This window comes from Equus przewalskii, chromosome 15 (genome assembly GCF_037783145.1).
Source record: "Equus przewalskii isolate Varuska chromosome 15, EquPr2, whole genome shotgun sequence".
Lineage (NCBI taxonomy): Eukaryota > Metazoa > Chordata > Mammalia > Perissodactyla > Equidae > Equus > Equus przewalskii.
In genome coordinates, this window is record NC_091845.1 from 36,534,881 (window position 1) to 36,552,073 (window position 17,193).

Sequence of the window (17,193 nt, forward strand, 5' to 3'; positions counted from 1 at the left end):
CCGGTGGGGCCGGGCGCGCGGGGCGGGGCACGGCGGCGGGCGTCGGGACCGGCCCGGCTGCCTTGCCGCACCTGCCAGCCGGGACAAAGGCGCGCCGTGGCCCGGAAGCTCCCCGCGCCGGTCTTTCCCGCTCCCGGCGCCTGGCCGAGCGCTCGTCGCGGCAGCTTCAAAGCTGTCAACGTTTCCCTTAGTCCCCCATACCAGTGACAGGTCGGGAAAGTCTTTCATTTCCTCCGCAGGTCAGGGCCTTCTTTTGTTGTTGTTGTTTCCTGCCGGTTCGGACGCAAACTCCCCTAGTGATTTTTCTTTTTTTACGCTTTCCTGATGACTATGTTCAGACTGAGTATTTTTGTCAATGGGACTTGTGTTTATAGTAGAAGCCAGATATTTAAGTTTCTGGTCTGCAACACCACGAAGAATCGAGGATTTTAAACTGTACATTTCCTGGTTTTAAATATTTTTCCACCTCTTAAAATTTTTTCTGAAAGAGAAGCATAGTTTTGTTATTATAGAGTTAATATGGATGATTTAGAGGAAAGAGAGAGGCGAAAATGTAGAAGAAATCCTGAAAAACAAATGACAAGTACACAGTTTAGTGGATATAGAAATTACTATAATTATACAAACATATGTTGGAGGAAAGCATTTTTATTAACTAATTTTCCAACAAACTAGGGCCTCTCAAAAATGCTTTTTAGGTGTTTTTTTTTTTTTTTTTCCATTTAGTAATGCACAGTTTCCCAAATATAATTCAGAAGCAAATTGGATTCAGTAAAAGTATAAAAGGGTAGTATAAGCTTTGCTTTATTCTTTGTTAACAGGTTGCTCATATTTTAAGATCCAAAGGAAGATTGGAAAGTATCTTTTGAAGAAGTATTTCAAGTTAAAACAGTGACAGATATGTGTGTGGCTCAATAGAAAGGCCTTGACCACTTGCTTTGGCTTTGGGAGTGTACAAAATACCTCAGATATTACTATTCTATCCAAGTCCCCAAGATTAGTAAATTCTGGTGTATCTATATGATAGACTTCTATCAAGCCATCAAATACCATGTGGAAGAATGTTTACTTGGAAGAATCTTCCCAAAGTTAAAACACAGGCTACAGGATAATACATATCGTTTGTTAATGCTTTCGTTGAAAGAAAAAAAGGCAACTAAGGCGTAGAATAAATACTGAAAGCTGTGAAGGCCTGTGTTAAAAGTGGGTTTTCTCTGGGAAGTAGGATTCTAAGTAATTTTTTTCCCTCTGAATCTTCTGTTTTCCACAATTTTTGTTTTAAGCGTGTATTACAGTACTGTCACTAGAAATAGGGGAGAGTACTAATGTTTATAAACTATCAAAATATGCAATTTAGTTACACTGAGGATGTTTTTTCCCAGTTGCATATTATAAACTTATTCTTTACTGTCCACTGTAATTTATCATTGGTTGTCAGACTTTTGGACATGTGACTGTAATCAGTGCGATTTTAAAACTTGTAATTGAGCTCCAGAATCTATTTCTTTCCTCTTCATGGAAGAAGAATTGCTAAAGGGATGCTCACAGGCCTTTTAAACTACACAATTTTTTTTTAATGTCTCAAGTGCACTTTTAATATGTTTATTAAAAAGATAAGTTGATCACTCAGACTATACTGAGTACTATTCTATGAGTCAGGGCTACAAAAATGAATAAAATGCTGTTCCTGTGCCCAGGGAACATGCAGTCTTCGGAGTTGGAACTTAACATTTTGCTGTGCTTTGAAATTTCACAGTGATCTCAGGTACATTTCTCTATCACAACTGTCCAGGGAAGATATGTACACTTTACTGTTCTGGTTTTAGAAATGAAGAAACAGATCTGAGAGGTTGTGACTCAGGCAACATCAGATAATTAGGGGTGGAGAACCTGGCACTCCTATTCTGGTCTTCTGAGCTCAGGTGCTATTGTGCCTCCCACTCACTTGGCCACACACCCTCCTTGCCAAACTTCCAAAATACGTTTTAAAATGTGTCCTTTGAATAAGAGAATATTTGAAAATTATCAAGTTGCATCTTTTTCTTATCAAAGTAAATTAATGATTCAAGGAGTTTTGAATTAATTGATTGAGTGATTTTTTGGTGAGGAAGATTGGCCCTGAGCTAACGTCTGTTGCCGATCTTCCTGTTTTTGCTTGAGGAAGGTTGTTGCTGAGCTAACATCTGTGCCAGTCTTCCTCTATTTTGTATGTGAGACACCACCACAGCATGGCTTGATGAGCAGTGTGTAGGTCTGTGACTGGGATCCAAACCCACAAACCCCAGGCCACAAAAGCCCAGCATGCAAGTTTAACCACTATGCCACTGGGCTGGCCCTGGAGTTTTGGATGTTGTATGTTCTAAGCTGTATACACACACCAATGATTTATTTTTTTGTGATTTGATTTTCAGTGGATTATTTATTAAAGTAATTTGACCTCCTGCCAAAATGATGAAAGACTTTCTTTCTTTCTTTTTTTACCTTTCTAAACTTGTTTGTAGTGTCTTTCCAATACTAATAAGACTTTTGGAAATAAAAGTCTGTCTCTGAATTTTTTTGGGTGGAGTTTTCCAGACTTTGCTCACATGAGCCATTCTGGGTTTGTTCCAGCTTGCCAACACTTGGTGTCACGTGTGAGCCTTCCACATGTGTTCACTCCCCATTCCAGCTCTAATGATTGAACTCTGCTCTTATTGATTAGGGGGCAATGGGCAGGCATGCTTCATTCCTGGAATTGACATCATTCCATGTGAGTAAAGGGGAACCTCAGTGAGACAACTTTAAGCATATGAAAAGCATTTGGTTTTAAATCAAAGAAATGTCAAGTACTGTTAGTGCCTGAGCCTTTGTGGCAGTTTGACACAAGAGAACTGATAGGCGTGTTTTCTCCAGTTCTCTTATCTTTCTTTAGCAGTTCTACTTGAATGTTTTCTATCTATTCGTACTCATTTTTATTCCTTCTGACCCTTCTTTTTTTATTTCCCCTTTCTCTGCCTTGTTCTTCTCTTTCAGTTTTGAATATATTAACACAGAATCAGCACTTCTAAAGCCCTGCCTTCTCCCACTGGCTTCACTTGGCCTTCAGACATAATGAGGAGACTGGCTTTTCGAGGCGCTGGTTGTGCTCTGGTAAAGCTGGTAAATTACTGATCATCTACACCCTTTCTCTTTTCTGTCCTCCCTTGCCTTTTCCCTTGCATCTTTCTTAAATTTTGTTATCCTTTCCGTAAAGATTCCCTCCTCATGTTCATCAGATTCACTTGTGTCCTTGTCATGTTTACAAAGGATTGGTCTTGGAGTTTCTTCTTAATGAATTGAGGCCAGTTTATCAGCCTTTTATAAAACAAAAACCAACCAAACTTGACTGTCCTCGGCCTAAACCCTTTGAAGCTTTAAGCCAGTTGTAGCTAGTTGCAAACTAATACACTGTGTAACAAACCAAAGCCTGGAGGAAGGAACATCATCATGGTAGGCTCTGTTTTTAAATACTGGGTGGATTGTAGTTTACAGGAAGAGATAGGAGACTCCTTGTTTTTCAGTTGGTTACCAGGATTTTTTATTTGTTAGTTTGTTTTGCTCCTGCGTTCTGTTCCCTGGAGAACCCCGATTTTTCTCTCCATTCTAAGAATGGCAACCTATTCTTTCAGCTGCTGGTCTCTTAGTTTCCTGAAATTGAATGTTAAATGAAACTGGGATCAGTTTTTTCTTTTAGCTTTAGAGACAGACCTTTGAAATCACAATACGCTATTTGATCTTGATGTTAAATTGTGTAAGGTTGGATCTTCTCCAGTATAGACCCTTTCGCTCTAGCTGTAGCAGATCATTTCACTGGTTGCGTTTCTTCTGTTATAGTCAAATGTATATATTTGTAAAGTTATGTTAAGATTAGTTACTTAGCAGCCTGCCTAAAACGAAGAACAACTATTTTTGTTTCTGAAAGGCCAAGCAGGACCTAAAAGCTCAACTCTAAGGTGCCCTTCCAAATCATCTACTGAAACTTAAAGCTATGATTTCAAAATTCACGGGGAATAGAGTACTCCATATAACTGAAAAGAGGTAAAGACGTTAGTCTGGATTAACAGAAAAGTTTCAAAGTGCAGTTTTTGCTTCTTTGTCATAGGTATGGCAAGTCACATCAAGTGTTTTCCAGGGGTGTGTCTTGTGTATCCTTCTTTAACGAATGGAGAAAATTTATTTTCAGTGTGTAAATTTTAGGGTGCATCTAAAATGCTAGAAGGTTAATTGTCTTCTGTCTCCCTATCCTTTTGTGCTACTCATTTGCTTCAGGCACTGCTTCCAATTTTTTTCCATATCGTGGCCCATCGGGAAAATGATCAGAATTGTAAGACACACTGGGGAAAGCAGGTGAGGCTACTGACTCCAGAGGCGACCTCTTTGGGGCCTCTGTCCCTGAAGCCTGCCTGGCTGCCTCAGGGGCTGAGGGATCAATACCTCCAGCACACTGGTATACCACTACACATGGGTGTTCAAACTCTAGTCCAGAGTAAATTTGAGGCCAGAAGTGGTTGAGTCATTCAAAATTGGTGCTATACAAATGAGTACACTTTTGCTGAATTTGTCCCATCCAAGTTGAAAGTGTAACATTCTGGTAAGTGAAGGGACTAGAGCAATAAGGTCGAGGATTTCCATTGAAAAAACTAACAGTTAGTTAAGCTTCTTTGCAACAGTTAAAATATCCTCCTAAGTGAACCAGAAGTTTGGTAGCAGGTGGCTGGCTGAGGGCTTGGTGGCAGAGTCTAAATTTAAATATAAGAACGTGGTTAATTATTTCTTATAGAAGAAGTTGGATTCCATGGGTTCCAAGAGAAGAAGAGCTACCTCCCCTTCCAGTAGTGTCAGCGGGGACTTTGATGATGGGCACCATTCTGTGTCCACACCAGGCCCAAGCAGGAAAAGGAGGAGACTTTCCAATCTTCCGACTGTAGATCCTGTGAGTAACTTGGATCACACAGTTTCTGCCTGCTTTTCCTACAATTCTGTACCCTTCCTTTAATGATAAGTGGTTAAGATGCAAGGCCTCTCCACTTCTTTTTCCTCTGGCTTGATATTAACCTTTCTTTTATGAAAAGTGTATATTTAGGCAAAAGTCTTATAGTGTAATTTAATATTAAAAAATATCAAGTTAATGGTGTGCTTTTCATGTGCTAAGCATTGTTCTGGTGATCAGGATATAGCCATGTATAAGTCAAGTCCGTTTTTCACATGGAGGTGAGATTCTGGTGTGGGGGAAGCAGAATGTAAACAGGTGAACAAATAAGTAATAGAGTGCTCGCAGCTGGTGATAAGTGCCAAGAAGAAAAGCTTGGGTGAGTAGGGCTGTTTTGACCCAAACCTTCAGGAAAGGTTTCTCTGTGATGAGAAGGCACTGGCCCTGCAGAGCACTGGGGAAGAGTGTGGGCAACATTCCTTTGGGCAATGTTAAGAGTTTAGATTTTATTCTGTGAGTAGTAAGAAGCCCCTCTATTGGATGATTTTAAGCAAGAGATATAAACTGATTTCGTTTAAAAGAAAAGAAAAATCATCAGTAGCATAAATCTGATGAAATATATGAAAACATTTGATCAGTTAAATTATCTTAAATCAGGAGAGCTACTGTCAGCATATTTCAGCCTTGGCTTTCCATATGGGAATTTGGGGATTCATCCTTTTTCTTCTCTACCTGCCTTTTATGGGTATGTTTTTATTGAAGGTAATCCTTGTGTCTACACTGGCTTTGTGTTCACTTTTCTGGTGATTTTCCTTTGTGTAGATTGCTGTGTGCCATGAACTCTACAACACCATCCGAGACTATAAGGATGAGCAGGGCAGGCTCCTCTGTGAGCTCTTCATTAGGGCACCGAAGCGAAGGTGAGTTGGCAAGGTGAGTGGGAGGGATTTAGTCCTGGGTCCATGTTTAAACTGTTTGGTAATTGACTTTTCCTTTGGAATGAATGGCTTAAATGATACTGGGGTCCAGATTTTAGTTTTAGTTGTCAAGATGTAACAAAATATATTTAAAAAAAATTTTTTTAATTAAAAAATTTTCTTTAATTGTGGTAAAAACCACAACATGAAGTTTACAGTCTTAACCATTTTTAAGTGTACAGTTCAATGAGTATTAAGTATATTCATGTTGTTGTACAACAGATCTCCAGAACTTTTTCATAGTGCAAAATTGAAACTCTATACCCTTTAAATGATTGCCCGTTTCCCCCTCCCTCTGAGCCTCTGGCAACCACCATTGCACTGCTTCTATGAATTTGACTACTTTAGATACCTCGTATAAGTGGAATCATACAGTATTTGTCTTTTGTGACTGGCTTTTTTCATTTAGCATAATGTCCTTAAAATTCCTCCATATTGTAGCATGTGACAGCATTTCCTTCTTCTTTTTTTTTTGTGAAGAAGATTGGTCCTGAGCTAACATCTGTTGCCAATCCTCCTCTTTTTGCTTGAGGAAGATTGTCACTGAGCTAACATCTGTGCCAATCTTCTTCTATTTTATGTGGGATGCCACCAGACTGTGGCTTGACGGGCAGTGCTAGATCCATGCCCGGGATCTGAACCTGCGAACCCTGGGCCGCCAAAGCAGAGCACGCAAACTTAACCACTATACCACCAGGCTGGCCCCAGGATTTCCTTCCTTTTTAAGGCTGAATAATATTCCATTGTATGAATATACCACATTTTGTTTATCCAATCATCCATTGATAAACACTTGGGTTGCTTCCATCTCTTGGCTGTTGTGAATAATGCTGCAGTGAACGCAGGTCTGCAAAAACCTCTTTGAGAGGCAGCTTTTGGTTCTTTTGGATTTATACCCGGAACTGGGATTGCTGGATCTTATAGTAATTCAGTTTTTGATTTTATGAGGAATCACCCTATAGTAGTCCCCCATTATCTTTGGGGGATATGTTCCAAGACCCCCAGTGGATGCCTGAAACTGTGGATAGTACTGAACCCTATATATACTATCTTTTTTCTATATATACATGCGTATGATAAAGTTTAGTTTATAAACTAGGCACAGTAAGAGATTAGCAATAATAACTATTAAAATGGAACAGTTACTGTTGATAAAATTTACTGTTGATCTTTGCAACCTCAGCATACAATTGTTTTCTTATCAAGTTGAGTACTTTCACATTTTCACTTAAATGAAGCACTTTACGACTTCTGTTTGGCATATCCAAATTGCCGGCATCACTACTGTTGTGCTTTGGGGCCATTATTAAGTAAAATAAGGGTTACTTGAACACAAGCACTGTGATCTGATAACCAAGAAGGCTACTAAGTGACTACTTGTGGGGGGAGCATGTACAGCATGGATACACTGGACGAAGTGATGATTCATGTCCCAGGTGGGACAGATGGCCTGAGATTTCATCTCACTACTCAGAATGGCATGCAATTTAAAACTTATGAATTGTTTATTTCTGGAATTTTCCATTTAATATTTTTGGACTGCGATTAACCACGGGTAACTGAAACTGCAAAAAGTGAAACCGTGGATAAGGGGGGACTACTGTACACCACTGGCTTTCCTGGTTCTCCAGCTGGCAGATGGGAGATCCTGGAACTTCTCAGCCTCCATAATTGCGTTAGCTAATTCCTATAATAAATCTCTTAAATCTGTCTCTCTCTCTCACTCTCTTGTCTGTATCCTGTTGGTTCTGTTTCTCTAGAGAACCCTAACTAATGTAGTCTTCCAACTTTCTTCTTTTTCAAGGTAGTTTTGCTGTTTGGGGCTCTTTGAGATGTCATGAATTTCAGGATGGATTTTTCTGTTTTTGTGAAAAATGCTATTGGGATTTTAAATAGGGATTGCATTGGATATGTAGATTGCTTTGGGTGGTAGTGGTGTTTTAACAATATTAAGTTTTCCAGTCCGTGAATGTGGAATATCTTTCCGTTTATTTGTGTCATCTTTAATTTGTACAGAAATGTCTAGTTTTCAGTGTACAAGTGTTTCACTTCATTGGTTAGGTTTATTTCTAAGTTTTTATTTTTTTGATGCTATTATAAATGGAATTACTTTTCTTAATTTCCTTTTGGATTGTTCATAGTTAGTGTGTAGAAATGCAACTGATTTTTGCATATTTTGATTTTGTATTCTGCAACTTTGCTGAATTTGCTTATTGGTTCTAATGTTTTTTGTGTGTGGAATCTTTAGAGTTTTCTGCATGTAAGAGCATATCATCTGTGAACGGAGAGAATTTTACTTCTTCCTTTCCAGTTTGGATGCCTTTTATTTCTTTTCATTACCTAACTTCTGGCTAGGACTTCCAAGTACTATGTTGAAAAGAAATGACAAGAGCAAGCATCCTTGTCTTGTTCCTGAACTTAGAGGAAAAGCTTTCAGTCTCACTATTTTGAGTATGATGTTACATGTGGGCTTTCCATATATGGCCTCTATTATGTTGAAGTAATTTCTGTCTATACCTAATTTGTTGAGAGTTTTTAATCATGAAAAGGTATTGAATTTTGTCAAGTGCTTTTTTTATCAGTTGAGATGATCATGTGGTTATTTTCCTTCATTCTCTTAATATGATGTATTATGTTAATCAGTTTTCATAGGTTGAACCATCCTTGCGTTCCAGGAATAAATCCTACTTGGTTGTAATGTATAATTCTTTTAATATGATGCTGAATTAATTTTGCTAGTATTTTGTTGAGGACTTTTGCATCGACGTTCAGAAGGGCTATAGGTCTGTAGTCTTCTTTTCTTGTAGTAACTTTATCTGGCTTTGGTATCAGGGCATTGCTGACCTCACAGAATAAATGTTTCCCCTCCTCCAATTTTTTGGAAAAGTTTGAGAAGGATGAGTGTTAGTTCTTCTTTAAATGTTTGGTAGAATTCACCAGTTAAGGCATTAGGTTCATGGCTTTTATTTGCCAGGAGATTTTTGATTACTGATTCAGTCTCCATACTAGTTAGAGGTCTATTCAGGTTTTCTGTTATTTCGTATTCAATTTTGATAGGTTGTATGTTTCTAGGAATTTATCCAATTTATTGGCATACAATTGTTTATAGTATTCTCTTACAATCCTTTTTATGTCTGTAATGTCCTGTCTTTCCGATTTTATTTGAGTCTTCTTTTTTTCTTTTTTTTTTTTTAAAGATTTTATTTTTCCTTTTTCTCCCCCAAACCCCCTGGTACTTAGCTGTGTATTTTTAGTTTTGGGTCCTTCTAGTTGTGGCATATGGGACACCACCTCAGCATGGCCTGATGAGCGGTGACATGTCCGCACCCAGGATTCGAACCAACAAAACCCTGGGCCGCCGAAGCAGAGCATGCGAACTTAACCACTCGGCCACTGGGCTGGCCCCATCTTCTTTTCTTCTTAATCTAGCTAAGGGTTTGTCAGTTTTGTTGATCTTTTCAAAAAACCAACTTTTAGCTTTGTTGATTTTTTTCTATTGTTTTTCTATTCTCAATTGCATTTACCCCTGATTTATATATTGCTTCTTTCTGCTAGCTTTGGGTTTAGTTTGTTCTTTTTTCTTTAGTTCCTTGAAAGTGAAGCATGTATTTAAAAATTATTTAATAGCATTTAAGATAGGAGTGAAGTTGTAGCTATCATAGTTAAAAGGGATTAATTTTTCACATATGCAGAGAGACCACAATGATTATTTTCACCATTCTTTGTCTCTTTTTCCCCTTACTTTTGGGCTTGACTTCTGTGGTCCAGTGAAGCAAAACAAATTGCTGGCCCCAATATGCACCTTGCACACATCTGCCTTTGGAGGCTTTGTTCCCCCTGGCTAGAGCTTCCTTCTCTTTCTGTCAAAATAACGTCGCTGTTTCCTTCAAAGTGGCAGTTAAACTTTGTTCTGAAAACATATATGAGTGTGGTATGCAGAATAATGGCCTCCAAATATGTCCATCTTCTAATTCCTGGAACCTTTGAATATGTTGGATTACGTGGCAAAGAGAAATTTTGTTAGTCAATTTACCTTGAGTTGAAGAGATTATCCTGAATTATCCAAGTGGGCCCAATGTGATCACGAGGGTCCTTAAACAGTGAAATGAAAGGCAGAAGAGTCATAATCAGAGAGAAATTTGAAGATAGGGGAAGGGGGCTACAAGCCAAGGAGTGAAGGTGACCTCTAGAAGCTGGAAAAGGCAAGGAAATGGATTTTTCCCTAGAACCTCCAGAGGGAATGCCAGCACCTTGCTTTTTTTACTTAGACTCATTTCTGGAAAATAATAAATTTGTGTTGTTTTAAACCATTAGGTTGTGGTAATTTGTTACAGCGGCTATGGGAAACTGATACAATGAGTTAACTAAAGATTTAGATCCATTCATGATTGTCTATGCCAAAGTAGGTAGCCAGCAAGCAGCACGTTGAGCTGAAGGTAAACTTCTCATCTCAAAGAGTGGAGCCACTGAGGATGCAATGTCACCATCCTGAATAAGAAGAGCCCTGTAAATTAGTCATGGCCAAAAAAGGACTCTTTAAAATGAGATCGCTGTCTCCAGATTTCAGTTGGAGACTGTTATCCGTAACAGTCTTTTAAAAGTTATTTAATTAGCATATGATAATAAAACCCATATTTTTTTACTTACCGCACACTAGACACAATGCCAAGCACTTTCCAGACCTTATCTTGTCTAAACTTGTGAAGTATAATCACATTTATAGATGAGAACTTGTACTAGTGCTCAGAACTAATCAAGGATAATGAGTTCAGACTCAAGTCTTTCTGATTCTAAAGCCTGTGCTCTTAACCAGTATATTGTATAGAGGAGCAGCATGCTGCTGGAGTACACAAACCCCTCATGGAAAAGGACTGTCCCTCTGCTGCCAGCTTTCCACCTGCAGGCTAGTGCTGCAGGCCGTGGGTGCTGGAGCACTGTCTTCTAGCCACCGTGATGTCAAGCCTTAGGAGCACTGCTGCCTTCCCCCAGTACTGTGTCTGAGGGGATGCGTATATTTTCTCAAGAGATTGCGGGAAGTGGTATTGCTCAGAGCTGCACGAGTGTGAATCTGTTTTTGACTTTCATTGGTATATTAAGCTGTGTGTACTAGGACATCCAAGTTAACAATGGCTGAACCAAGAAAAATTGCTTTCTCTCATGTGAAAGTCCTGTTCAGGGTCCAGTGCTGTCTGTATTTTGTTCTGCTGTCCTTGAGGCGTCTCCCTTGTCTCCATGGTCTGAGATAGCCCACCACCACAACTACCTTCTATCCTGTAGGAAGAAGAAGACATGTCAAGGATGTGACCTGGACACGGCACACCAGCTCTTGCATTGGCCAGAACTTAGCTGCAGTGAGGCTAGAGAACATGATCTTTAGTCCCCACGTAGCAGCTTAGGATGCTGTCATCCTGGGAAGAAGGGAAAATGGGCTTAGGGGTAGCCAGCTGGGTCTGTACATCAGGCCTGATGTTTCTCGCTTTTCTGGTTAAAACTCTTACTTATGTCTTGACTGTCCTGTGGCCGTGTCACGGCAAGGTGCTCTCAGCTATTGTTGAAGGAGAAAAGCTGTTATGAAAGAACATGTACTATACAGTCCTGTTTGTGTATATATGTACATAGAAGTCTGGAAAAATACTGATAGTGCTTTTAACTGTAGATGAATGGGAACAATCTTTACTTTTTTATGCTTTTCTGTATGTTTGATTTAAGTGAAAAAAATTAGTAGAGCTATTTAATTTTGAAAGTGGGGTACCCTTTTTTGACCATAATTTATAGAGTGTTGGGATTCTGACCTCTCTTTTGTCTGTGTGATAATTCTGAAAACGCTTGTCAGGAGCCCTCTAGCGGAGCTTCCGGGAGATAGTGTCCTTTCTAGGCATGTGTCCTCATTGGCTTCTCAGTTGTCTACAGTTAATCCCCCAAACCTGAGAGACTGCTGAGGTCCAGCTTCGGCAAGGAACAGTGGATTATGACCCATCAGGCCCAGGTGGAGAGAGCCATCTTGCATATCAAGTTAACAAAGCCCTAATACTCATCTGAGAAAGTCCCTTGGTGCCACTGACAACATTGATATTAGGCCTGCATGGTCCTTTGTTGTTACTCACCAAGACCTTTATGTTCTTACGTGTTCTCTGAATAGCAAATGGAATACTCCTTTTATCCCCTCATACTCAATTTTATAGTTTACTAAAATGTAAGTGGTTGATAAGGGTTTTAAAAAACTGAATTTATTCTTCCTCTTCCTCCCTTCCTGAAGGATTCAATTCAGAAGTCATTAGGTGAGTCTGTGCAAAGTAGGCATCTGCAGGGAAGACAAGCAGAGGGGGCAGTGGGCAGGGTTGTGGATAGTAACAGGATCACATCATGGAATGTCAGAGCCTGGGCATGGTAAAGAGGGGGTTCATGGAGAAGGACTTCCTGGCACACGATGTTGAGGGCTAAGTGGAAGAAGGAGAGTGTCTATGTTGGGGGAATGGTGGTGGCAGTGGTCTGTCATGGGTCGGGTAAGGAGGGCATCCCCACAGAGTGTGGCCTAGCACACAGGGATGGGTCATAGCCTGAATGAGGTGAGGAGAGCATTGTGGGGTAAAGGTAGGAGAGCAGCAAGAAGAGGCTGGTTACATGCAGGAGAGCAATCATATAAGTAAATACATTGTGAATAATCAGAGTCAGACTTCTCACTTTCTGAGAAGGGGAGTACAAGTAGGGAAAGGAAACTAGAAGGAACCCTGTGGTGTTGGTTTGGAATTGGAAATATTGGTGTGAATTCATGGTTTCCAAATATGTAAATAGAGGAATAAATATAGATATGAGTTAACATATGTCTATCCCCTAGCTATATCTATTGAGACAGCCTGGCAGCAGCAACACCCCAGTAGAAATGAACACATCTAGCACCTCAGTCTTGGTTTTTAAATACCATTTACCATTAAAAGGAACCAGAGTTCTTTGGGGAAATGGATGATTTCAAGGGCAGGAAAACTACAAGATGAGCCAGTAGCATCGTATGGTTCCAGAAAATAAGCAGGTACTCAAAGGGTGATAAGAACATGTCGAAGAGACATAGAAAATAGAAGCCATCTCAAAAGGACTCCTCCTGGCCAAACCTGGCCAGTTTGAGCATAAAAATAATTATAGTACAGTCATACATTGATTAACAACAGGGATACATTCTGAGAAATGTGTTGCTAGCCGATTTCATTGTTGTGCGAGCATCGTAGAGTGTACTTACACAAACCTAGATGGTATAGCCTACTACACATGTAGGCTACTACACATGTAGGCTATATGGTACTAATTTTATGGGACCACCGTCCTATATGCGGTCCATCGTTGACTGAAACGTCATGCAGTGCATAACTGTAATGGTTTTTAACCCACTGAGTACAATAGGAATTCAGGAATCTGTATTGATATAAACAAATGAATAAATTGATGAGGAATGGGCTTTTACATAGTCTGGAGGTCCCTCTCCATAAAGTACAAGGAGAAGAGAGTAACTTGGCCAGTTGAGAAGCTTGGTAGATCACCATAATCAAGTGATCAAAATCAGCCTCATCTAAGTAATGGGACAAGTTGAAATTGTGTGCCACCAAATAGGATACAGTGAGATGAATACAGCATCATTTCTGTCATAGTACTGCCAAAGATGCATAATCTGAATTTATTCATCAAGGAAACAGACAAACTCAAATTTGAGGGAGACTCTACAAAATAACTGGCCTGTAATCTTCAAAAGTATCAAGATCATGAAAGTCGAGGAAAGACTGAGGAACTGTTTCAGAATGAAGGAAACTAAAGAAATATAACTAAATATAACAAGTGATTCTGAACTTGATCCTTTTGCTATAAAGGACAGTTTTAGAACAAATTGGCAAAATATGAATGGAGTCTGAGGTTTAGATGGTGGTTCTGTATCAAAGTTAATTTCCTAATTTTGATGGTTGAAGTGTGATCTTTCTTTGTAAGAAATACACACTACACTATTCAAGGGTGATAGGCTATCATGTCAACAGCTTGTTCTCAAATGGTTCATAAAAAACATTCTTTGTACTGTTCTTGCAACTTTTATGTCAGAATAGAAAGTTTTAAAAAATAAATCATAAATAGATGGCTATAATGTGTCTGCCAAAGTCCCAACAGAGATTAAAACCTTAATGACTATAACATTCATTGATTGTAATAACTTATCTCTTACACCTCTAGAATGGAATTAACTACCTATCCCCAAGAGAGAATTGAGAAAAATAGTCACCTGGATAATTTTTCAGGTTTACTTGTCTCACTGAACTCTATTTGAGAAAAGCCAGAAAGAATAATAAACATCCATAAACCCAAAGCCCAACTTAAGATGTTGTCATTATAACTACCTTTGAAGTTTCCTGTGTGTCCCTGTCTATCCCTCTCCTCCAAGAGATAGTTATCCTAAATTTTGTGTTTGCCATTCCAATGCCTTTTTTTTTATTGAGGTCATGATAGTTTACAACATTGTGAAATTTCAGTTGTATGTTATTATTTGTCAGTCACAATATAAATGTGCCCCTTCACCCTTTGTGCTCACCCCCCAACCCCCTTCCCTGTAGTAACCACTGAACAGTTTCACTCATATTATCTTCAACACGAGTGAAATTATATGGTGTTTGTCTTTGTCTGGCTTATTTCACTTATCATAATGCCCTCAAGGTCCATCCATGTTATTGCGAATGGGATGATTTTGTCTTTTTTTTATGGCTGAGTAGTATTCCATTGTGCATATATATATATATATATATATATATCACATCTTCTTTATCCATTCATCAGTCAAGGGGCACTTGAGTTGCTTCCACGTCTTGGCTATTGTGAATAATGCCGCAGTGAACATATGGATGCATAAGTCTCTTTGAATTGTTGATTTGAATTTCTTTGAATAAATACCCAGTATTGGGATACCTGGGTCATATGGTGTTTCTATTTTTAACTTTTTGAGAAATCTCCATACTGTTGTCCATAGTGGCTGCACCAGTTTGCATTCCCACCAGCAGTGTATGAGGGTTACCTTTTCTCCACACCCTCTCCAACACTTATTTTTTCTCTTGGTGATTATAGCCATTCTAACGGGTATAAGGTGATATCTCAGTGTAGTTTTGATTTGCATTTCCCCGATGATTAGTGATGTTGAACATCTTTTCGTGTGCTTGTTGGCCGTTTGTATATCTTCTTTGGAGAAGTGTCTGTTCATGTCCTCTGCCCATTTTTTGATTGTGTTTTTTTTTGTTGTTCAGTTGTGTGAGATCTTTATATACTATGGAGATTAACCCCTTGTTGGATATATGATTTGCACATATTTTGTCCCAATTGGTGGGTTGTCTTTTCGTTTTGATCCTGGTTTCCCTTGCCTTGCAGAAGCTCTTTAGTCTGATGAAATCCCACGTGTTTATTTTTTCTTTTGTTTTCCTCGTTCAAGTAGACACGGTATTCGAAAAGATTCTTTTAAGACCAATGTCAAAGAGTATACTGCTTATATTTTCTTCTGGAAGTTTTATGGTTTCATGTCTTACTTTCAAGTCTTTGTTCCATTTTGAGTTTATTTTTGTGTATGGCAAAAGATAATGGTCTACTTTCCTTCCTTTGCATGTGGCTCTCCAGCTTTCCCAGCACCATTTATTGAGGAGACTTTCCTTTCTCTGTTGTGTATTTGTAGCACCTTTGTTGAAGATTAGCTGTCCGTAGATGTGTAGTTTTGTTTCTGGGCTTGCAGTTCTGTTCCATTGATCTGCGTGCCTGTTTTTGTACCAGTACCATGCTCTTTTGATTACTATGGCTTTGTAGTATATTTTGAAGTGCAGGATTGTGATGCCTCCAGCTTTGTTCTTTTTTCTCAGGAGTGCTTTAGCTATTTGGGGTCTTTTGTTGCCCCATATGAATTTTTGGATTCTTTGTTCTATTTCCGTGAAGAATGTCATTGGGATTCTGATTGGGATTGCATTGAAACTGTAGGTTGCTTTAGGTAGTATGGATATTTTAACTATGTTTATTCGTCCAATTCATGTGCATGGAATATCTTTCCATTTCTTTATGTTATCATTGATTTCTTTTATAGTTTTTGTTGTATAGGTCTTTCACCTCCTTGGTTAAATTTATTCCTAGATACTGTATTCTTCTTGTTGTGATTATAAGTGGGATTGTATTCTTGAATTCTCTGTCTGTTAGTTTGTTATTAGAGTATCGTTATGCAACTGATTTTTTAAAGTTGATTTGGTACCCTGCAACTTTGCTGTAGTTGTTGATTATATCTAATAGTTTTATGATGGATCTTTTAGGGTTTTCTATATATAAAATCATGACATCTGCAAGCAGTGAGAGTTTCACTTCTTCATTGCCTATTTGGATTCCTTTTATTCCTTTTTCTTGCCTGGTTGCTCTGGCAAAAACCTCTAGTACTATCTTGAATAAGAGTGGTGATAGTGGGCACCCTTGTCTTGTTGCTGTTCTCAGAGGGGTGGCTTTCAGTTTTTCCCCATTGAGAATGATGTTGGCTGTGGGTCTGTCATATATGGCCTTTATTATGTAGAGGTACTTTCCTTCTCTACCCATTTTCTTGACAGTCTTTATCAGAAATTGATGTTGGATCTTGTCAAATGCTTTCTCTACATCTATTGAGATGAACATGTGGTTTTTGTCCCTTGCTTTGTTAATGTGATATATCACATTGATTGATTTGTGGATGTTGAACAATCCTTGTGTCCTGGTATAAATCACACTTGATCATGGCATATGATCTTTTTAATGTATTGCTGTAATCCATTTGCCACTATTTTGTTGGAGGATTTTTACATCTATGTTCTTCAGTGATATTGGCCTGTAATTTTCCTTTTTGTGTTGTCCTTGTCTGGCTTTTATATGAGGGTGATGTTAGCCTCGTAGAATGTGTTCAGAATTGTTCCGTCTTCCTCTATTTTTTGGAATACTTTGAGAAGGATAGGTAATAAATCTTCTTTGAATGGTAGAATTCTCCAGAGAAGCCATCTGGTCCTGGACTTTCAGTTTAGGGGAGGTTTTTGAGTACTCTTTCAGTGTCTTTACTTGTGATTGGTCTATTCAGATTCTCTATTTCTCCTTGGTTCAGTTTTGGGAGGTTGTAAGAGTCTAAGAATTTATCGGTTACTTCTGGATGGTCCAATTTTTGGCATATAGTTTTTCATAGTATTCTCATAATCTTTTGTATTTCTGTGATATCCATTATAATTTCTCCTCTTTCATTTCTACTTTTATTTATTTGAGCCTTCT

The 17,193-nt window shown here is 38.8% G+C and overlaps 1 protein-coding gene across 35 annotated transcripts in view; it reads left to right on the forward strand.

Moving 5' to 3' along the window:
• PBRM1 (polybromo 1) overlaps positions 1 to 17,193 on the forward strand; it is a 122,539-nt gene that overhangs the window by 333 nt on the left and 105,013 nt on the right. For 15 of the 35 annotated variants that reach the window (XM_008513114.2, XM_008513121.2, XM_008513122.2 and 12 more), the window contains exons 2-4: positions 3,013 to 3,138; positions 4,799 to 4,951; positions 5,771 to 5,868. In XM_008513114.2, coding sequence (XP_008511336.1) covers positions 3,091 to 3,138; positions 4,799 to 4,951; positions 5,771 to 5,868 — 299 coding nt within the window. In that variant the 5' untranslated portion in view covers positions 3,013 to 3,090. Of the gene's footprint in view, positions 1 to 15; positions 240 to 3,012; positions 3,139 to 4,798; positions 4,952 to 5,770; positions 5,869 to 17,193 lie in introns of those variants that run through there. The other 20 variants (XM_008513116.2, XM_070575035.1, XM_070575018.1 and 17 more) reach the window with 8 other exon arrangements.